The sequence below is a fragment of the Carcharhinus amblyrhynchos genome, chromosome 10, assembly GCF_965287045.1.
Source record: "Carcharhinus amblyrhynchos chromosome 10, sCarAmb.v2.hapA, whole genome shotgun sequence".
In the NCBI taxonomy this organism is placed as follows: domain Eukaryota; kingdom Metazoa; phylum Chordata; class Chondrichthyes; order Carcharhiniformes; family Carcharhinidae; genus Carcharhinus; species Carcharhinus amblyrhynchos.
In genome coordinates this window covers 52,371,920-52,394,981 of record NC_137333.1, presented here as the reverse complement: position 1 = coordinate 52,394,981, position 23,062 = coordinate 52,371,920, and the positions used below count along the sequence as shown (strand labels likewise).

General features: G+C 41.7%; 1 protein-coding gene across 2 annotated transcripts in view; it reads left to right on the top strand.

The window, feature by feature from the left end:
- LOC145349373 (coiled-coil domain-containing protein 81-like) overlaps positions 1–5,126 on the top strand; it is an 86,187-nt gene extending 81,061 nt beyond the window's left edge. For both annotated transcript variants that reach the window (XM_080197891.1, XM_080197892.1), the window contains exons 14-15: positions 711–836; positions 4,507–5,126. In XM_080197891.1, the coding sequence (XP_080054017.1) occupies positions 711–836; positions 4,507–4,636 (256 nt within the window). In that variant the 3' untranslated portion in view covers positions 4,637–5,126. The remainder of the gene's footprint in view (positions 1–710; positions 837–4,506) is intronic.
- Positions 5,127–23,062: the final 17,936 nt, after the last annotated feature.

Sequence of the window (23,062 nt, the reverse complement as noted above, 5' to 3'; positions counted from 1 at the left end):
ATGATATGGAAATGGCGATTTAAATATTTCTGCATTTAAATGTTTCCCAGTGCCAGGCTGATTACACCTAAAAAAAAAGACCCGGGAAAGCCACGACCTGCTACACCCAACTCGCTTACATTTCCCGGCAGCTCCTTCAGTAGCACACTGGGCTGGGAAAATCATGCCCTTTATCTCAAATATTTAATGTTAGATAATAATGCTTTCCTTGATTGCTCAGATTGTCATAAAATTGTTAAAATATTTTAATGTGAGTTTTGTAGTTGAGTAACTGAAAATGAGGCTTCCATGAGGAAAATGTACAAGTCCAATGACAGGTAATACAACAATCAACTTGAAAGCTGCCAAGAGTCCAATTCTGTGTATTCCTTGCATGTACTAGCAAAGTTCAGAAATGTGACTCAAGCATAAATTTCTCTTCCATCTAAATATGAGAGAGAAAAGTAAGTAATACCTGCATTTATCAATCACCATTCACCATACCAGAACATTCCAAAACACTTACAACCATTGAAGTATTCATTGTTGTATGCAGAAAAAAATAACAGGTTACTATCTGAAAAAAAGAAGCCATTATCTATGAAAAAATGTTACTTATTTTATCTTGGGATTCATTTAGACAGAAAGGTTTGATAAACATGAGATCTATGTAGAAGATTAGGCATTTATCTGCTGCTAAGTGATTAATGGTATTTAAATATTCTCCACAGTTTAATAAGTGAACATAAAAAACGCTATGAAAATTTACAGCAAATACATAAGACTTTAGAGGAAGCATGGAACGACAATATAACAATGAAGAAACTGAAAGATCACGAAGAAAACCAACATATAAAGTAAGATAATGAAACTATCAGACCCAACCTATTTTAAAGCAATCTGATCTTGTGCCCATAGTTGGTAATTCTACTGTCTATAGCATCAATATGGTGGTGATTCATTTAAAGAAGCGTTTCAAGCTTCAATCAATGCATTCAATTGGTGTGGAATATCCCACCAATTTTAAAAATTTGTCTATTCACTACCACCACCATCTTTTCAAGGGAGATTAGAGATGGGCAATAAATGCTGGTCTTGCTAGTGACACCCACATCCCTTGAACAAATTAATTTTAAATAATTATGAAAAACATTATAGGAAGAATGGAGAGAGTGCAGAAAAGCTTTTTAAGAATAGTTCCAAGGATGAAAGACTACAGTTATGAGGATAATTTGGAGAGATTGGGACTGTTCTCCTGGAGAGAGGTTAAGAAGAGATGATAGAAATGCTCAAAATCATGAGGGGGCCAGACAGATCTGATAGGGAGTAACTGTTCCCACTCTTAAAAGATTCAAGAATGAGAGGGTACAGATTTAAAGTGATTTTTAAAAACATTCAGTTGTGGGACATGGGCATCACTGGTTTGCCAGCATTTATTACTCATCCCTAGTTGCCCTTGGAGGACAATTGAAAGTCAACCACATTGTTGTGGCTCTGAAGTCACATGTAGGCCAGACCAGGTAAGAACAACAGATTTCCTTCCCTAAAGGATATTAGTGAACCAGATTGGTTTTTCCAACAGTAGACAATGGTTTCATGGTCATCAGTAGATTCTTAATTCCAGATTTTTAAAAATTTAATTCAAATTCTACCATCTGCTGTGGCAGGATTCAAACCTGGGTCCCCAGAATATTAGCTGAGTTTCTGGATTAGTATTTTAGCAAAAATATCACTGATCATCAAAAGAAGCAAATGTGATGCAAGAAAAAACTTTTTCACAGAGCGAGTGGTTTGGGTCTGAAGTGCTCTGCTTCGAGGTGTGGTGGAATCAGGTTCAATTAGACATTCAAGACAGCATTATTTGTGCGGAGGTACAGGGAAAAGACAGGGGGATGGCACTAAGTCATTTGCAGAGCTGGTATGGATACAATGGGAAAATGGCCCTTTTCTGTGTCATAAATCTGTGATTTTGTGATTTGTATTCTCACATCCCATGATTGTAGAGTGTTTACTTGCACTTGCCTACTGACTTTCTGTGAGGTTTTGCACTGCAACTTGCTGTTGGAATGTGTCCAAAAATTGAATGCGGCTTTACTCTTCTGGGTCCATTCTTATCTGTATAGTCATAACCAGCCATATGCTGACACTTGATAACATATGAAAACAACATCAGTTTTCATATGTATGCTGACGATACTAAGCTTTATCTCACCACCACCTCTTTCGACTGTTGCTAAATTATCAGACTGCTTGTTTCACATCCAGTACAGGATGAGCAGATGAGCACAAACTTAATCTTGGAAAGATAGAAACCATTGTCTTCAGTTCTTATTACATACTGCATCCCGTAGTTATCGACTCCATCTGTTTATCTAGGACTGAACCAGGCAGTTTGAAAATTGATGTCCTGTTTGATCCTAAGAAGAGCCTCTGAACATATACCCACATCATCCTCAAGAATGCATAATTTCATCTCTGTAATGTCACCTGATATCAATCCTGCCTCAACTCATATTTTTAACCCTTAACAATATCTTTGCTACCTCTAGAATTGACTATTCCAATGCATTGTTGGTTGGCCTTCCACATTTAATCCTTGGTAAACCTAAGGTTATATAAAACTCGTATGTCCCTATGAAGTCCTTTCACCCATTGTTTCATTGGCTTCCCGTTAAACAATGCTTTGATTTTTACATTTTCATCCTTAAATTCCATCCATGGCCCACTCTTCCTATCCCTTTAATCTCCTTCTTCAACTCTCAGATCTCTGCAATCCTCCAATTCTGGTCTCTTGAGCATGCCCCAGTTTGTAATTGTTGCTCTATTTATGTCTAAGCCTTGGCTATCTCTTCCTGAGTTTTGGAGTTTTTTTCCCTAAGCCTCCCTGCCTTAATATCTTGTCTTCTTTACAATGCCTCTTTAAAACTTACCTCTTTGAGCAAGTTATTGGCCATCTGGCCTATTATAGCCTTTTCTGACTTAGTGTCAAATTTTGCTCTATAATGCTCCTCGGGACATTTTACATTAAAAGTAAACTATATCTGCCAGTCTTTTATGTTGTGACTAGAAAACTATTTTGGCATTGTGCCCAATAAAAGGGATCGGGATCCCATTTGAATAGGGAAGCAGTTGTCTAAGGTGAGGTACTTCTGTCTAACTCTTGAGTATCTATAGAATTGCCTCCCCCTCCATTCCACTCCCAATCATTCACACATCCCCAAGGCTCCACTTTTGAGACCCCTGACCATCCCAACTGACCTGACCCAACTATCCCTCCCAACAACCCAACCAACTACCCTCAACTGAACTAATCTAGCCCCCAACCTGCCTACCACTCTTGATCTGACCATACCTACCCACCTCACTCACCTGCCACCCTGCTGACCTCCCTACCTGTCACTCATTCACTACTCTACCCACCTGCCACCCCACCTGCTTACCACTTTGATCCTGCCACCCTATCCTCCTGCCACCTTACCCACATGGCACCCAACCTACCTGCTATCATTCATCTGCCACCTCACCAACCTACTCATTTATCTACTTAACTCATTTCCCCTATCCACCTTTCCATTTATCTCACTTACCTACCCATCCTATTACTTTGCCCATTCACTTATTCATACACTCACCATTCACCCATTTAGTAGCATTCATACGTTCACCCAGTCACCAACATCCACAGTGGACATTTAAACTCACCATATGCTATCTAGTACCGTAAAAAAGTGGGCATGCCCTGTCTTTCTTGTGATGCTAAAGTGCTGTGATGAAGTTATTTGAGGGATGCTGCAATCCACACATCTAGATAAGCCAAGCTGAGAATACCCAGCAAGAAATGTGAGGGGCATCGGAGCCTGGAGAAGTTTAAGGGTAGTGGCAATCTGATGGCGATCTGAGCCATATTTTCTATAGTTTACTGGCCTTCTTGGATCAGAGGTATGGATCGACTCAAGCTTTAACATTACTGGATGGTTATCTGACAAGTTTTGCCCCCAGCATGTTCCAAATGATGTATAGAACTGACTTCCCAACCTTTATTATCGACCCCCTCACACTACCCTGTCCCAATGAGCAGTATTTGGACAGCTGGCCAACCTCCATCTTGTGCCAAGGCCCTAAGCACATCAGAGCACCCTATTTGGCAGGTTAGAAGAGCCCAGCATGATGGCCCTGAGACAGTGGTAGGTCCTAGGAAAGGAACATAAGGAACGGTGTAGTAAGCCATTCCCCCCATCATTTCTAGGTACCATTTCACCTGTATTCGAGGGCTCAAATTTTTCCCTAAATTTCTAATCAAAAGATGTAATTTCCTAATAGTAAATTTGGAAAGATTAAAAATTGTCACGTTCTTGCATATCATGGGTCATTAATATTAGCAGAACAAAATTGTGTAAAATTTTAAATTGGAATTTTTAAAAAGTGATTCATTTAGCGGAATGCTTGACTTGATATTCTGTATTTTAGGAACCTAGAATTGTTCATTAAGCCAAAGTCAATGCTAACTATTTTTAATTTGCTTCACAGGGCTGGAGGACGTTTTCTACTTGATCAATGTAATAAATACCGCCGTTGCTTTCAGTGTAAACGACGTTTATCAAACTACGGACAGTCAAGTATTTGGAATAATTCATTCATTACAACTGGAACAAATTAATGAATTAACTTACTCATAATAACATTGGACAGTCAAATCCGATCAAAATCATGGAAATCGCCATATTTCTCAGCAAATGAATTAATAATGTAAACTGGCTAAGCACATTTCCCTTGGATTACAGTGGAGCTGCTGTTTGCAAGGAGTATATGTTGCACTGTTAATCACATTTTGTCTAATCAAGTAGCTTTTCCACCATTTTAGAATAAATCCATATTGCAACACAGGCACTTCTGCAATCATTTGTAGCCTCAAGCACATTGAGGCAAACTGGACCTAAAAAGATTTTGCTTTGGAATCGTCAGGTGTGAAGTAAGGATTTGGATTTATTCATTTTTTTTATATAGGACAGCTTTAGTCTTCTGTAGCATCCGATCTGTGTTGAAAAGACTTGGAGCTGCCACTGAAATCTGAATGGAGGCTATTTGGGCTAACTCAGGTTCATATGAATGTTCATGTTAGTTCTGACAAATCCAATCTCTATATCTGAAAATAATATACTCTCCAAATGTAGCAGTTTTACTTAGAAAATAAAACTGGCTAAGGTTAAACTTGTATTTTGTAGTAAACCTTGGATTGGTTTGGTTCAGATAGCAAATGGGAGAGTGAATTCATTCTATACCTAATTATGTACGCTAAAAATATGACTGGTGCTTGGCATTCCATAACCAATTTCCATCTGAGCCCTTTTTAATGTAAAAACTTTGTGGATCAGCTGAAATATATACTTAATAAAAGGTTAAAAAATTACAGGAATATAGGTTAGCTATTTATAAGAATTATACATGACATAAATAAAGGTAAGCAAAACAAAGCTATGCACTTTATAGATATTATATATCTGCAATTTGTTTGGGTGGAATTCAACAAGGGCCGCACAAGTGGGAGATGAAACAAGGGGGTGGTAGAATCATATTAAGATATGCTGTTACAGAAGCTTGTTGCTGGGATGTCGGGGCACATTATGTTGGAGGCAAAATTGTAACAAGGTGACGATGCTGCTAAGAAGCTGTGGGAAGTCAATTGTGCTTGATTACCAGATATTACATACATCTGACAGAGATTTTATGTTACCTTTGGAATTGAACAAGTGTCACAAGGTGTTCATGGGCTGTTAGATCCCTGATTGCTTAAAGCTGGCAGCAGCCAGGTGGGGGCTCATGTTCCCAAGAGAAGTCAGTCGTCTCTGAGCTGCCTTCAATGGGATTGCAACATTTAAGGAAAGAGGAGAGATGGCTTTTATTTCAGTTTGGCAGGGAGCCTTTGAGGAGCTGTGAGTCTGCCTTAAAAAACTGAGGGCTGCAGTCTTTGGGAGCCCTGGGGAGCTGAGGGGCACCATTTGTGGCCACTGTCTTTAGCATAGGCACAGTGTGGAATTGGATCAAAAAAGCTTGAGACTCGCTGGATATTTCCTGCCAAAGCAGCAACAGCTACATGAGACTCTCAACCTGGTCTTCCCAACATGTTCCAAAGCATTTCAGTGCAGAGGGGTGGCCTTTCCTCCAGATAAATGGATGACTGTTACTCATCATCTAATAAGGAGCAGGGGCAGAGCAGGCACAGAGGATGATAAGCTGCCAATACCAGAGATAAGAGCCATTGAGAGATGTGCAAGATAGACTTGTGATTCACACTCACTTCCAGCAACCTTGGTACCCTTGAAATACTTGCTGAACATTCTATGTTGGCATTATGTGCTTTATACTTATTACTCACAATCATCAGCTTCAAGCTTTTCCAATATGCACTGCCACTTGTGAGGTGAGCAGAGGAGAAGCAGTGCGGAGGGAGAGTGGACCAAGCACCAGAGGCACCACTGCAGCAGGGCTGCCTCTAGCTGGGCAAGGCACAGAAGAATGTTGAATGGATGGCAGCAGAATCACATCCCAAGATGCGGCTAACCATGGCCCCAGGTTTTCTGGACACACCTGAAGAACTCCAGAGGTTAGCGTGCCAAAGAGCACTATGGCTGTTAGCGGAGGCTATCAACGACCTGTGTGCAATGCTGCAGGATGATCTTTGACCCACTGGATTTGGTGGACATCCAAAGCCTGTGGTGCTGAAAGTTCCCACTGTATTGAACATTTAAATATCTACCTCTTAATGGAATCCACTGGGGCCATGTAAAAGGTCTTCCAAGCAGCAGCTCACCACCACATAAAATGGTGAACAATAAATTGCTCCAGATTTATCTTCAGTAAGATGAGGGAAGGTGGTAAAAGAGGGGGAGGTGTGGCATTGTTAGTCAGAGACAGTATTACGGTAGCAGGAAGAATGTTTGATGAGGACTCGTCTACTGAGGTAGTATGGGCTGAGGTTAGAAACAGGAAAGGAGAGGTCACCCTGTTGGGAGTTTTCTATAAACCTCTGAAAAGTTCCAGAGATGTAGAGGAAAGGATTGCAAAGATGATTCTGGATAGGAGCGAAAGTAACAGGGTAGTTGTTATGGGGGATTTTAACTTTACAAATATTGACTGGAAAAGCTATAGTTTGAGTACTTTAGATGAATCAGATTTTGTCCAATGTGTGTAGGAGCGTTTCCTGACACAGTATTAGATAGGCCACCAAGAGGCGAGGCCACATTGGATTAGGTACTGGGTAATGAACCAGGCCAGGTGTTAGATTTGGAGGTAGGTGAACACTTTGGTGATAGTGACCACAATTCAGTTACGTTTACATTAGTGAAGGATAGGTATATACTGCAGGGCAAGAGTTATAGCTGGGAGAAAGAAATTATGATGCAATTAGGTGAGATTTAGGATGCATAGGATGTGGAAGGAGACTGCAGGGGATGGGCACAATTGAAATGTGGAGCTTGTTCAAGGAACAGCTACTATGTACCTATCAGGCAGGGAGGAAGTGGTTGAGCGAGGGAACTGTGGCTTACTAAAGAAGTTGAATTGCTTGTGAAAAGGAAGAAGGAGACTTATGTCAAGATGAGACGTGAAGGCTCAATTAGGGCACTTGAGAGTTACAAGTTAGCCAGGAAGGACCTAAAGAGAGAGTAAGAAGAGCCAGGAGGGGGCATGAGAAGTATTTGGCAGGTAGGATCAAGGAAAACCCTAAAGCTTTCTATAGGTATGTCAGGAATAAAAGAATGACTCGGGTAAGATTAGGGCCAGTCAAGGACAATAGTGGGAAGTTGTGCGTGGAATCGAAGAAATAGGAGAGGCGCGAATATTTTTCGTCAGTATTCACATAGGAAAAAGACAATGTTGTTGAGGAGAATACTGAGATACAGGCTATTAGAATAGACGGAATTGAGGTTCATAAAAAAGAGGTGTTAGCAATTCTGGAAAGTATGAAAATAGATAAGTCCCCTGGGCAGGATGAGATTTATCCTAGCATTCTCTGGGAGGCTAGGGAGGAGATTGCAGAGCCTTTGGTTTTGACCTTTAGATCGTCATTTTCTACAGGAATAGTGCCAGAAGACTGGAGAATAGCAAATGTTGCCCCCTTATTCAAGAAGGGGAGTAGAGACAACCCTGGTAATTATAGATCAGTGAGCCTTACTTCTGTTGTGGGCAAAGTTTTGGCAAGGATTATAAGAAATAGAATTTATAATAATCTAGAAAGGAATCATTTGATTAGGCATAGTCAACATGGTTTTGTGAAGGGTAGGTCATACCTCACAAACCTTATTGAGTTCTTTGAGAAGGTGACCAAAGAGGTGGATGAGCGTAAAGCAGTTGATGTGGTGTACATGGATTTCAGTGAAGCGTTTGATAGGGTTATCCCATGGTAAGCTATTGCAGAAGACATGGACGCATGGGATTGAGGGTGATTTAGCAGTTAGTATCAGAAATTAGCTAGCTGCAAGAAGACAAAGGGTGGTGGTTGATGGGAAATGTTCATCCTGGAGTTCAGTTACTAGTGATGTACCACAAGGATCTGTTTTGGGGCCACTGCCATTTGTCATTTTTATAAATGACCTGGATGAGGGCGTAGAAGGATGGGTTAGTAAATCTGCAGATGACACCAAAGTCAAAGGAGTTGTGGACAGTGCGGAAGGATGTTGCAGGTTACAGAGGGACATAAATAAGCTGCAGAGCTGGGCTGAGAGGTGGCAAACGGAGTTTAATGCAGAAAAGTGTGAATTGATTCACTTTGAAAGAGTAATAGGAATACAGAGTACTGGGCTAATGGTAAGTTACTTGGTAGTGTGGTTGAGCAGAGAGATCTCTGTGTCCATGTGCATAGATCCCTGAAAGTTGGCACCCAGGTTGATAGGGTTGTTGAGAAGGTGCATGGTGTGTTAGCTTTTATTGGTAAAGGGATTGAGTTTAGGACCCATAAGGTCATGTTGCTGCATACTGGTGCTGCCGCACTTGGAGTATTGCATACAGTTCTGATTGCCGCATTATAGGAAGGATGTGGAAGCATTGGAAAGGATGCAGAGGAGATTTACCAGTTGCCTGGTATGGTGGGAAGGTCTTATGAGGAAAGGCTGAGGGACTGTTTTCATTAGAGAGAAGAAGGTTAAGCGATGACTTAATAGAGGCATATAAGATGATCAGAGGATTAGATAGGGTGGACAATGTGAACCTTTTTCCTCGGATGGAAATGGCTAGCACAAGGGGACGTACCTTTAAATTGAGGGGTGATAGATATAGGACAGATGTCAGAAGTAGATTCTTTACTCAGAGTAGTAAGAGCGTGGAATGCCCTACCTGCAACAGCACTGGATTCGCCAACATTAAGGGCATTTAAATGGTCATTGGATAAACATATAGATGATACTGGAATAGCGTAGGTTAGATGGGCTTTAGATTGGTTTTCCAGGTCGGCGCAACATCGAGGGCTGAAGGGCCTGTACTGCACTGTTCTAAGTTCCAGAGGGCTGGTGATTTTATATTCCCACATCAATTCTGATAGATGGACAGAGAGGTCTGATGGCTTTGGGGTCATTTCAGGACTTCCCCGAGTGTAAGGTATGATCAATTGCACCCATGTGGCTATCGGACTAGCTAGAGGCCTTCATTCAGATTAAATTGCCACCTGTGAGGTGATGAGCAGACTCCATCCTCCTCCATACAGGCAGGCAAATAAAGGTGCAAGTTATATATTCCAAAAGGCAAGAAACAAAATGCATCAATGACACATTCAAAACCTAAATCCTTTTTTTTCCCAAAAATATACTTAATTCATAACACTTCTAAAAGTACATTACAAAATATTTTGACTTGGAAATTACAGAAAGTACAATAGAATTCAACTTTTCTCTATGCAACATATTCCACTCTGAGGTGGCTCATTACAATTTCACTACCCTTGTAAGGCATACAGCCCAAGGGGTTCTACATAATTTCCAGCCCTTCAAATTACTATGATTGAAGGGCCTCAGATAGTGATCTTCCCTATTGCATCTCTGCAGTGGTTACCCTGAGCTTTACTGTGTTTGACAGCATACACGTCCTGGACTTTGGAATATGCCAGACTGCCTCACTTGGTTGAGGACAACTCTTTGCACTGGAAGACCAACAAGTTTCAGGCAGATCAAAGAAAGATTTTCATTGTGTCCATGATCCTTCAGCCGCAACTAATGTTTATTTTGGTGTGTATCCCTGGGATCAGCCCATGGAACATAGAGTCTAGTGTCACAGGGCTGCCCAGGCTGAACCTTGGCAAAAACCATCGCATCTCTCTCCCAACATTCTTTGGAAAGTTACATTTCAGAAGGAGCTGGACAACAGTTTCTTCCCTATCACAGCCAACTCTATGAGGTAAGACTCCAGCCATGTAGGAAGGACCTGATGGGGAGTGCCTTTCTCATCACGAACTAAGGGACAACTTGGTTCTTGTTTGAAATTTCTTGAGATGAAACATTCTGCCAAATGACTTTCACAGTCTGTGCAGGGAACTAGCTGATAGGATTTATTATCATCTTTTCCCACAGGGCCTCAAGGATATGTGCAGACCACTGACTTGTACTCAAAAATGTTTTTCTGCATAAACTTTTGTCTGAGTGATAGATGATACAGCGCAGTCCAACTGCTTGGAGTGTTCTGCAGCAATATGGCCAGATCCATTCTTTGTCACACTGGAGACAGGTAGAATCTCAGCACATAGTGACATTAGATGTTTGCTACTCAGGGGTCCATGCATAGCTTGATGCAGCCATACACAACTCATTAATATGGACAGACTTTTAATACTCATGTTTTCCCTATGCAATCACTGCATTTGCGGTTGAGGTGGGGGCAGGCTGCTAGTTGCTGTCATAACTGGGATAACTTTAGTGGCTTTCCTCTTTAGGGCCCTAGCCTGCTGAGGAGATTCTGTACAGGTTCAGGGTTCCTCATGGTAACCATTGCTATTTGAGATGTTCAGGCCACTGGTGGAGGAATGGGGGTAGGGACACCTGTCTGCTACTGAAGCATCCTGAGAGGACCCCCTGATGCAGCTGGCAGCCAATCTTATTTTCAATGCATAATGGCACCACTCCGATTATCAAAGATGGAGGAAGAGACAGCAGTGTTCCCAGAAAAACGGGTCTGACAACATCTGTAGAGTGAGAATAGAGCCAACATTTCGAATCAGGATGCCCCTTCGCCAGAGACCCCAGAGCAGTGTTGAGCTAATATCCAAAGCAATGGTTTGCGTACCTGCAGGCATCTCTGGCATCCGCTGACTGATCTGCTGGATCTGGTACTCCACGAATGTCAACACCCACTCGTTGGAGGACAACATGTGCTGACATACTTGAGATATGACATGGCATAGATGGACTCCTGCATCATCTGCACATGATTGATTTGCCTCTGGCAATGTTGCCAGATATTACTTTACCTCTCACTGCAATTCCATAGGTCATGACTGACACCAGAGGCCCATCGTCAGCATGGGGCTCAACGTGGGCCTGGTCTCTCTGGATCCTCTGTCAATAATTCCGCTGTATTAGCCTCTGTCAGCAGTTCATGCACACCAGTGATATGCTCAAAGCTTGTATTCTAATTCTGAATGCTGACCCATCAAAATAAGAGTTTCTGTGCTGGTTGTTATTGTGGGCGGGGTGATGAGGGTACAGCGAAGGTTTACCAGGCCAATTCCTCGGATGGCAGCTCTGTCATTTCAGGAGAGACTAAATCGGTTAGGATTCACTGGCATTTAGAAGACTGAGAGGGGATTGAATAGAAACTTATAAAATTTTAACAGGATTAGACAGGGTAGATTCAGAAAGAGTGTTCAGAAAGAGTGGGGTAGTCCAGGGGTCATAATTTGAAGATAAGGGGTTTTAGGACTGAGGTGAAGAGAAATTTCTTCACCCAGAGGGTGGTGAATATGTGGAATTCACTACCATAGAGAGTAGTTGAAATCAAAACATTGTGTAATTTCAAGAAGAAATTAGATATAGCTCTTGGGGCTAAAGGGATCAAGCGATCTGGGGGGAAGGCAGGATCAGAATATTGAATTTGATGGTCAAAATGAATGGTGCAGCAGGCACAATCGGACCAACAACCTACTCCTGTTTTTATTTTCTATGTTTCGATGAGTCGCAGATCAGTTTCATGATCAGGGCTTATTAGCATTCCAAAAGCTGATAAGGGGAGGTGGAAAATCTGGCAAACCCGCTGTTGCAAAGTCAAAGGAGGAGTTCCTGAGAAAGGTAAGGGAGAGCCAGGATAAATTTTTCTGGGGCCAGGAGGAACAATGAAAGTTTGCAAACCACTTTTTAATTTACAATTATGTCCTATGACAACATTGCACTTTCACCAGTACTATCAATGAGCATAGAACATTTCTGAGAGTATAGATATTTTTAGAACTACAACTTTGACTTTGTGCTGAGATAGAGAGAATAATTTTGGTCACCATTCTTCTACAATGATAAAAGATATACATTATGTTGGTTTGGATGAATGTCCCCTTGCTTTGAATAAAGCAGTACTTCAGCATTCCGTATATTCAAAACAAATAAAGACATTAGTCAGGGATTACTTACAAGTTGCTAATCCTGTCCTATCCTTCCCAAATTCAGGCTGCAAGGATTATTTTAGTAAATTATGCTTTTTACATTCTTTTATTTCTGTGAAGTGATGGGTAAGAAACCACCTTAAGTGGCAAAAAGCAATGCAGAACAAAATATAAGATATAAATAGTTTCTCTGGAAATGTTATTAACATAAATAATATAGATTAGAAACTAAAAAGGAATGTTCTAGAATTGTATATTGTATTATGATTTTGCACTGAGAAAATGCTACTTTGATTCAACTTTCCAAATAATAAATGGTACCTCTTCAAGCGCAATATTCTGGGGAAAAATTACATTATTTATGTCTACATTATAATAGAGGTATTATTCAATATGGCAAAAATGAATTACTTTTCAACATAGAATTATTTTGCATATATTAATATTTCCCTGCGCCTGATTTTTGGTTTGGTTTGTGAAAAATCAATAAAAAGACTCGCATTCCAATCATTATTTTGTAAATTGAGTTTGTGTCTTTATATGCCCTGTTTATGAATAGAACTCCCACTCACCTGACGAAGGGGCAACGCTCCAAAAGCTAGTAGCTTTTGCTACCAAATAAACCTGTTGGACTTTAACCTGCTGTTGTGAGACTTCTTACTGTCTTAAGGAGACAGATGCCACATACACAATGATTGTTCCCCTTTTAACTTTCTTATACAATCTTCAAAATTGATTTACTCAACCCATATTGTAAATAAACATTATGCACACAAGTTAGACATTTGTAAATCAATGTAGCAGCATGGTGAGACAGAGGTTAGCACTGCTGCCTCACAGCGTCAGGGACCCAGGTTCGATTCCCAGCTTGAGTCACTGTTTGTGCAGTCAGTACGTTCTCCCTGGGTCTGCGTGAGTCTCCTCTGAGTGCTCCGGTTTCCTCCCATAGTCCGAAAGATGTGCTGGTTAGGTGCATTGACCATGCTAAATTCTCCATCAGTGTACCCGAACAGGCATGGAGTATGGCGACTAGGGGAGTTTCACAGTAATTTTCACTGCAGTGTTAATGTAAGCCTACTGGTGACATTAAGAAATAAACTTTAAACTTTTCAATGGAGGTATCTTGTGGCTTGCATTTAATTTCTAGGAGGTATCAACTATGCACAATTCCAAATATAGTCATGCAAGAGATTTTTCTATGCAGGCTTATTTCTTTCTGAGTTCTGTCCTAGATGTGCACTGACCAAGGACAACATTCTTTGCAGATGGTGTTGTTCTCCAATCCTCCATTGATCCTTTTCTCTCTGTCCATACTTACTCAATAATGTATGCAGGCACCATCAATGTAATACAACACAATCTTGCAGCTTGACAGTTCTTGGGCAGTCTTGGTTTGTGAATCAAATAGTCATGGCACTCTATTTCTCTTACTTAGAATTTGTGATAAAATTTCTTCTCTCCTTTGCATTTCTATTCAGCGTGTTTTCCATCAACCATTTTGTCTGTTTCTGAGTTTCTTCCAAGGTGAATCCATCATTCCTTTCTAACAACATTTGATAACAATCGCTCCCTTCTCATGCTGTGCCTGTTTACAGACAACTGACATGTTCCTTTTGTTGTAGTTGCACCAAACTCTACTTCTACATTCCTCATTTCTTCTTGTTAGAGTTATTGCTAAAGTGTTCCAACAGTTGTGTTCTCTCCTTGGGATTGTCCATTGCTAAGTCTTCCTCAGTACCCTCAAACACTGGACAGTTTCTGTCTCTTTGTAGAATGCTAATTTCTCGAGCTCATTTGTGTGTTCAAATATAGTTTGATCATTCATGGACCTCTAAAAGATTCCCAATATTGCTGTGTTGAATGATAGTTTTGCTTTAGTTTCTGCTTCAACTGTATGGTGACTCTCGCAGTAAATGATACAGGGGCCACAATCTTATCTTGTCCCACCGGCCGATGGGTGGGGCGAGCTGGTAAAATCGCGAGAAGAGTTCAGAAATCAGATTCGCTGCTGATTTCTCACCTCTCGCAATCTTACCAGCACCGAATATCTGGCATGAGGCTAAATATTTAATTCAAAAGTATTTAAATTCAAATTTGAATGTAATTGGTCCAGTAATCATCCAGGCACATTTGCCTCTGTGGTCTTGCTGGGGAAAGTTCTCTTTGGTGAGGAACATGGATGGTCCCTATCAGTGAGGACCAGACATGATGGCCTCGCTGATAGAACTGGAGGCCAACCTTCCCAAGAGGTTAGGGGCAGGGGGTGCTCCTTGGATAGTCCTGGCCTGGAATCCTGAGTGTCAGGCTGGCTAGCACCTTGGCACTACCCATTGGGCACCCTGGCATCACCCAAGGATGTGGGAATGCCGGCATTGGACTGGTGTAAACACAGTAAAAAGTCTGACAACACCAGGTTTTGGTCCAACCGATTTATTTGATAATACTCACAAGCTTTCGAGGGGACTGCCTCTTCGTCACCTGACGAAGAGGCAGTCCCCTCGAAAGCTTGTGAGTATTATCAAATAAATCGGTTGGACCAAAACCTGGTGTTGTCAGACTTTTTACTGTGATCACCCAAGGAAGCAGACCTAGACCTGGGGGTGGGCCATTCAGTTGGTGGGGAGAAACCACTGAGCACTCAGCACAGCAATCGGTGGGGAGAGTGAGGGGTGCCCGCTGCCACTGTGCAACATCAGGCCTGGGGGTGCTGGGAGGCTTGCTATTGTAGCAGAGGCACTGCATAATGGCATTCTCTGATGTTATCAGCCAGCTTTTGGGCGATTTAGGCGCCACCCACTCCTCCTGCTGGTGAATTTCAAGTTTGTCAAGTTTTTTTTTGCCAGAGTATGCTAAGATTCAACTTTTAAGTTGCCCAATAAAACAGCACAATTTTCTCTTGTTTTCACGTTCATTTGGCACTAAGAAGCTTTTTGGTAAGATCGCCCCCCAGGATGTCATATAAGAACACCATGGAAGAAACCTTTGATGTGTTTCACTGGCAGTTCTCTCACCTATCACAGAACTGATAGCATCCATTACATGGGATTTCCTTGGCTCTTCGAGTTCCATGCAATGACCTCTGTTGCAGAGTTCTTCTTGTGCATTTTCTCTCGACCTCTTTTTACCTTTTATTCCTATTTTCATGGTCTAACTCCAGTTCCTTTACTGCTTGCTGGTGAACATTGCACTGTTTTTTTCTGGCCCTAATAGATTTCCCAGCTACTTCTACCTTTTAATAATGCTTGTTTTTTTTACATTAGCTTTGATGCAGCTGGGATGCATCGCATTTAGGTTGGGGTTACAAAATTTGAACTCATTTCTATTTGCTGTAGCTCCTGGTGAAGTCTATCCAACACTTTTTTTCACTCTTTTCTGTGGCTTGTCTTAGTTTTAGACCAGTTACAACTTTATTGTCTGCTTATAGTTCATTGTTACAACTTTAAGGAACTTCTCATTATAGTACAAAAAAGATCGGATGCAGCTCCATTCTGTTTTCAGATCTTCACTTTAGTTATTTAGTTATTTCAGTGCCTCCTTCCTGGGGTCTTTTGTTGTCCTCCCCTTACCCCACCCTGGGGGGGACTTTTACTGCCTACTCTGAGTCAGGTGCAGGAGTGTTGCAGCTCTAGACTTCCCTGGAACAGTGCTCCAGCCCTTACAGGTTTACAACATGGCTGCTCGATGATTCTGCCCAGAGAGGACGCCTCCTTCTGGGGTGACCACTCACTCTCAGATCCCATTAGTTCCTCAAATCAGGTGACTCTCATCTGCTGTGCTGTCTTAAAGAGTCAGACATCACATACACAATAACACACAAATGGATCTTAAACATAGTCCCTTATATGGTAAATCAGTCTGGGGACTTCCTGGTCCTTTGGGAGCATTGTAATTTACTAACAGGTTCTCTGGCAGTAGAGGCAAGTTCAATTTGAACCTCAAAGGGTTGCCTCTCGACTTGTGAATGTATATCAGTGCAGATAACTTCTCCAGTTCCCACTGGCACATTACATACACGTGTGTGTGTTGAGGTGCCAATAATGGAGCGAGATTAGGAATGAATCTACTGTAATAGTTCACCATTCCTAAAAAGGATTTCAATTCCAATGTATTTGAGAGCTGATGCTTTCTTAATTGTTTGTATCTGCTCCTCCATAGGGTGCAGCCCTTTTCTATCCACTTTGAACCCCATGCTTTCATAAGCTTGGAATGAACATTTCTGCCATTATAGCTTCACTCTGCTCTTCTTAAATTTCCTGTAAATTTCTTTGAGATTTGGCAGATGCTCCTCTTTGGATGCTCCTGATCAAATCATCTAGGCAGGCAACCACCTTAGGTAGGTCCTGTAGTAAACTTTGCATTGTGTGTTTGATAACCACACACGCCGCTTATATTCCAAAAGGCAGTTATGTATATTGGTATAAACCTCTGTGGGTATATATTGTAACAAATTCTCCAGGTGCCTAATCTTACATATTCTAAAGGTTCTATCCAGCTTAACAAGATGAACAATTTATTAAGGTAAGTAATTATGTAGACAGTGATAAAAACATGCTGTACGCCACAACTCCAGACTGCTAATTGCAAGCTCCAGGATTCACCCACTCCAGCTCAATTGACCAAATGGGTCATGTGAATGAGGGCTCGCCCCCCCCCCCTAAAGGTGTGTGCACATATTCAATCAATAATTAAATTGTAGGTGGCTTTAAAAGTTCCTGTCTTGAATGTTTTCAGTCTTGTACTGGTATTGTACTCTATGGTGTGTGAATGTCACCACACTGCCTTAATCACCACTTGGTGGAGCTAGAGTTTTCTGGATTGGAGTCAGGGAAAAGATATATCTGCATGAATCAATTCCTCTTTTATTGTGTAGAATCCAGGCCTGGAAAATGCCATTTATTATTTTGTTAGTGGTTTTAATGTTCACTTTTGATGAGCTAACACTAAAGGCTGTAGTTACATATAGTAATAGATCACATCACAGAAGGCATGCAGGACTGCAGTTATACTTCCGGCTGCTTGTAGCTAAGAATCTGAATTTCTTCGGCCGTAATAAATTCCTAGGATGAGCACAGCTTTAATCACTGCCTGTAAACCTTATGAAGACAGTTTCCAGTTGGCAGGAACATTTCTTATAGTGAAAAAATAGTGAATTGGGAAAAATACTTTATCTATAAGCATACAAATATAAACATACAAATTTATTTTTTTCTAAATTACTTTTAGGGAATGCGAGCGTCGCTGGCTAGACCAGCATTTATTGCCCATTCCTAGTTGCCCTTGAGAATGTGGCGATGAGCTACCTTCTTTAACAACTGCAGTTCCTGTGTTGTAGGTATATCCACAGTGCTTTAGAAAGAGAATTCCAGGCTTTTGACCCAAGGAACAATGAAGGAATGACGATACATTTCCAAGTTAGGATGGTGAGTGACTTGGAGGGGAATCTCCAGTTGGTGATGGTCCCATGTATCTGCTGCTCTTGTCCTTCTAGATGATAGTGGTCGTGGGTTTGGAAAGTGCTACCTAAAAAACCTTGATGAGTTCCTGCAGTGCATCTTGTTGGTGGTAGGTGTTTGGGGAAATGGTAACAATCATGCGGGCTGCTTTTCCCTGGATGGTGTCGAGCTTCTTGAGGGTTGTTGGAGCTGTGCTGGCCTGGCCAAATGGAGAGTATTCCATTACATTCCTGACTTGTGCCTTGTAGTTGGGGGACAGGCTGGGAAGGGAGTGGGGGTCAGGAGGTGAGTTACTCGCTGCAGGATTCCTAGCCAATACCTGCTCTGGGAGTCACAGTATTTATATGGCTAGTCTAGTTAAGTTTCTGGTCACTAATAACCTCTCAGGATGTTGACAGGGAATCAGTGACAATAATGCTACTGAATATCAAAGATGATGATTAGATCATCTCTTGTTGAAGATGGTCATTGCCTGGTACTTGTGTGATGTGCACGTTACTTTAGAGCAGGAATAGGCCATTCAGCCCTCAACCTTACTCTGCCATGCAATAAGATAATGGCTGATTTGATTGTAACCTTAGCTCCATGTTCCCACCTATCCTGATAACTTTTCACCCTCTTACTTATCAAGAATCTATTTACCTCTACCTTAAAAAGACTCCAATGAATACAAGCCTAGGCTGTCCAACCCTTCCTCACAGGACAACCCTCCCAATCCAGGTATTAATCTAATAAACCTCCTTTGAGCTGCTTCCAATGCATTTACATCCTTCCTTAAATAAGGAGACCAGTAAGAGGTTATTGCAGAAGGTCAGGAGGCATGGAGTTGGGGGTAGGGTGTTAGCGTGGATAGAGGACTGGTTGTCAAATAGGAGGCAGAGAGTGGGGGTAAATGGGTGCTATTCAGATTGGCGGATGGTGACTAGTGGAGTGCCCCAGGGGTCGGTGCTGGGGCCTCAGCTATTTACCATTTATATAGATGATCTGGAAGAGGGAACCGAGTGTAGGGTGTCGAAATTTGCTGATGACACCAAAATTGGTGGAAAGGCAAATTGTGCGGAGGGTGGTGAGAGTCTACAGAAGGATCTAGATAGGCTGGGCGAATGGGCCAGGAAATGGCAAATGGAATTTAATGTTGGCAAGTGTGAGGTGGTCCACTTTGGTAGGAATAATGGTAGGAAGGATCATTACTTACGTGGAGAAAAACTACAGCAGGCGACGGTGCAGAGGGACCTCAGGGTCCTTGTGCATGAGTCGCAAAAACCCAGCTTGCAGGTGCAGCAGGTGGTCAGGAAGGCGAATGGGATGCTGGCCTTCATAGTGAGGGGGATTGAATATAAAACTAGGGAGGTCTTGCTGCGGCTGTATAGGGCATTGGTGAGGCCGCAGCTGGAGTACTGTGTGCAGTTTTGGGCGCCGTACTTACGCAAGGATATTTTGGCCTTGGAGGGAGTGCAGAGGAGGTTTACTAGGCTGATGCCGGAGTTGAGGGGGTTGAGCTATGAGGAGAGGCTGAATAAATTAGGCTTGTACTCGTTAGAGTTCAGAAGAATGAGGGGAGATCTCATTGAGACGTATAAGATGATGAATGGGATGGATAGGATAGAGGTGGAGAGACTCTTCCCGCTCAGAAAGTATAGTAGGACTAGGGGGCACAGCCTCAAGATAAAGGGGAGGCGGTTTAGAACGGAGTTGAGGAGGAACATCTTCACTCAAAGGGTGGTGAATCTCTGGAATTCACTGCCCATTGAAGTGGTGGAGGCTACCTCGCTAAATATTTTTAAGACGCGGGTTGATGGGTTTTTGATAAGAGAGGGGCTTAAGGGTTATGGGGAGAGGGCGGAAATGTGGAACTGAGCCATGACAGATCAACCATGATCTTATTGAATGGCAGGGCAGGCTCGAAGGGCTAGTTGGCCTACTCCTGCTCCTGCTCCTATTTCTTATGTTATGTTCTTATGTACTGTACACAGAACCCAGATGTGGTCTCACATCATAACTGAAACATAACCTTTTTTTGTATTCAATAAACAATAACATCCTATTAGCTTTCCTAATTACATCTTTAAACTGCATTCTTTTGTGATTCATGCAGATCCCCCTGCAATCTCTCGTCAGTTAGATATTCTTTTATTCTTCCTGCCAAAATGGACAATGTCTCATTTTTCCACCCTATACTCCATTTGCCAAATCTTTTGCCCACTCATGTAACCCCTTCATATCTCTTTATAGATTCATTATGTCCTCTTAACAATTTACTTTCCTATTTATCTTCCTGTAGTTCTATCATGATGATCATTCAGAACTATTCCACAGATTTCCAGCCTGCCTTCAATACGTATGCACTATACAATGTGGAAAGGTTTAATTATGCATGTGTTGTGCATTTGGGTAAAACACTCACTGTTAAAGTTAGGATAATCTATACTTCACGTAAAAGCCCTCAGAGTTCTAATTCAACCCTTTCGCAATGGCTTGTTGAATTGGGAATGCAGCTTTTAAAGAGACTGGGTAATTGAAATAAGGGGGAATTTCTTCAGTCAGGGTGGTGAAGCTAACCCAAGGGCTGTGGAAGCTCAGTCACTGAATGTGTCCAAGACAGAGAATGATAGGTTTCTGGGTATTAAATATAAGTGATATGGGGATGGTGCACGAAAATGGAGCTCAGGGTAGATGATCAGCTATGATCTAGTTGAATGGGAGATTAGGGGCCAAATAGCCTATACTTGCTCTTATTTTTTTTTGTTGCGTAGACAATTCTTCATAAATTAAGGGTGTTTTTCTGAACTGCATTATTTAATATTGGAAAGTTGTCACTACTCTCAATCACTATACTATCAGCTGCTTTCTGAATGGCAGAGTGTTCAACTACAGTCAACTGTAAAGCTCCTATCACAACCTTGACTGTGATCAGCTCAAGCTGTCCAAACAAGAAACTGAACCTGTAATCTTTTGCTACGTTTGCTCAATCATACCTGCTCTTACAAAGTGACATGGTGAGAATTGATAAAGATCTCCTTCTAACATGGGAAAATCCTGTTTTGGATGGGGACATGATGTATTCCATTGGGACTGGGTGAAATTAATAGAAAGTCTCAGTCAAATTATGTCAATCCTTTCCTATTGCTGGAAAATGAATGACAACATCTGTCAATGGAACAAAACAGAGGAGAATGAAAAGGCCAACTGAAAAGTCTGTGTCACTGATTCTGTCTATCTCACCACACACCTGGTCATACCAAACACGGAAACTCACTGAATTTATCGAAGATTGATTTTGCAAGTTTCTTATACTGAGCACAGGAATTAATGTCGACACTTAAAGCTGTGTGTTAGAAATGATCAGTGCTGGCATTCGCCCGCCCCCCCCCAACCCTGTGATCAGAGCTGGCATCTGTTCCCCTACCCCATCTCCTGGCAATCAGAGCTGGCACCTATCCTGTCCACTACCCACACACTCACGATCAGAACTGGCATCTACCTCCTCTCCCGCGATCAAAGCTGGCATCTACCCCCCCCCCCCCCCCCCCCACCCACCCCACCCCACCACCTCACTAGTGCTCCCACTAGGGTCCACCCCGACACTGCACCAACACAGGTTGGGGACAGTGTCAGGGTCATTGGTAGGCCATTGCCTTGTGCCTCCCTCCTAGAGTCTACATTCACCTTTACGTCCCTGGGGGAAAGGGGGAGATCTCCACTACAGGTTCACATCTGGGTTAACCCTTTGTAAATGGTGCTACATGAGGGGGCAATATTTGGTGAGGGGTTTAATTATATTAAAATATATTCAAATCAGGTTCATGCCCAGCAGTGGGGGTTCATAATCCCACCCACATTTAAATATGAAATTTTACCAACGCTTTACTGAAACATCAAAACACAACATTTAAATATGGGATAATTATAAATAAATAACATAATTAAAGTAAACAAGGCAGAAGAATACTAATGATAAATGCATTTAGATTTCCCTTCTGGTATCGGCTGCATTAACTTTCTCCCTTGTGGGTATATAAAGTTTAAAGTTTATTTATTAGTGTCAGTTTATTTATTAGTGTTATAAGGCTTACATTAACACAGCAATTAAGTTACTGTGAAAATCCCCTAGTACTGCAATTGTACTCGAACTATCTCCTCCGCCTGCACTATTTGGTTACATTTTTGTCTTCCTATCTACTTGAAATGGATCTATTCTCAACCTATTGAAATTGATCCTTCTCCAGTTAAGTATATTTTCTCTGGATTGCTCCTTGTTCTTTTTCCATAGCTAATCACACTTGCTCCACTTGACTCACCTCATTCCTACTGTAATAATCTACTTCTTCAATACTGCCACTCTCCCCATCTTTCTTTTCTTCCCCATTTGAATCCAGGAAAATGTAGTTATTAATCTTTCTTTATTGAAACGAATCCTCGTTATCATCACATTATATTCCCACATAGATATTTGCATCTGTAGTTCACTAACCTTATTTAGCACACTTCATACATTTACAGTCAACCTACCTTAGGCCTTACTGTATTCTCTCAGTCTGACTCCAACCTAATGCCATATTATTTCTTACTCTGGTGCTGTCTGTCTCTCACCTTTCTTTGTGCACCTTGTTTCTCCTTTCTAATGCTTGTTCCTAGTGCCCACCCACTGCCAAATTAGTTTAAATCCAAGTCCCAGATTTTGCAGGGTCGAGGGTCTGCGTGTCCTTTGCTTGTGTTTAGTGCCTTTTTAAACATTTTCACAGTGGTTCAATATAACTGCTAGGCCGTTTCAGAGGGCTTTTAAGAAACACATATAGGCCAGATCTGATATGGAAAGTCAATTTTCCTAAAGGACATTTGTGAACTAGATAGATTTGTACAGCTATCCAGTAGTTTCATAGTCATCATTACTGATGTTCCCTGCAGATTTATTTTTGTCAACTGAATTTAAATTTCCAGTTGTCATGGTGAAATCTGAACTCATCTCCCCAGAGCATTGGCCTAAGTCTCTGTACTACTACTCCAATAAAATAGGTCTGTTCTCTTCTGCATCCTTCCTTTCTCCCACCATTGGCAGCCA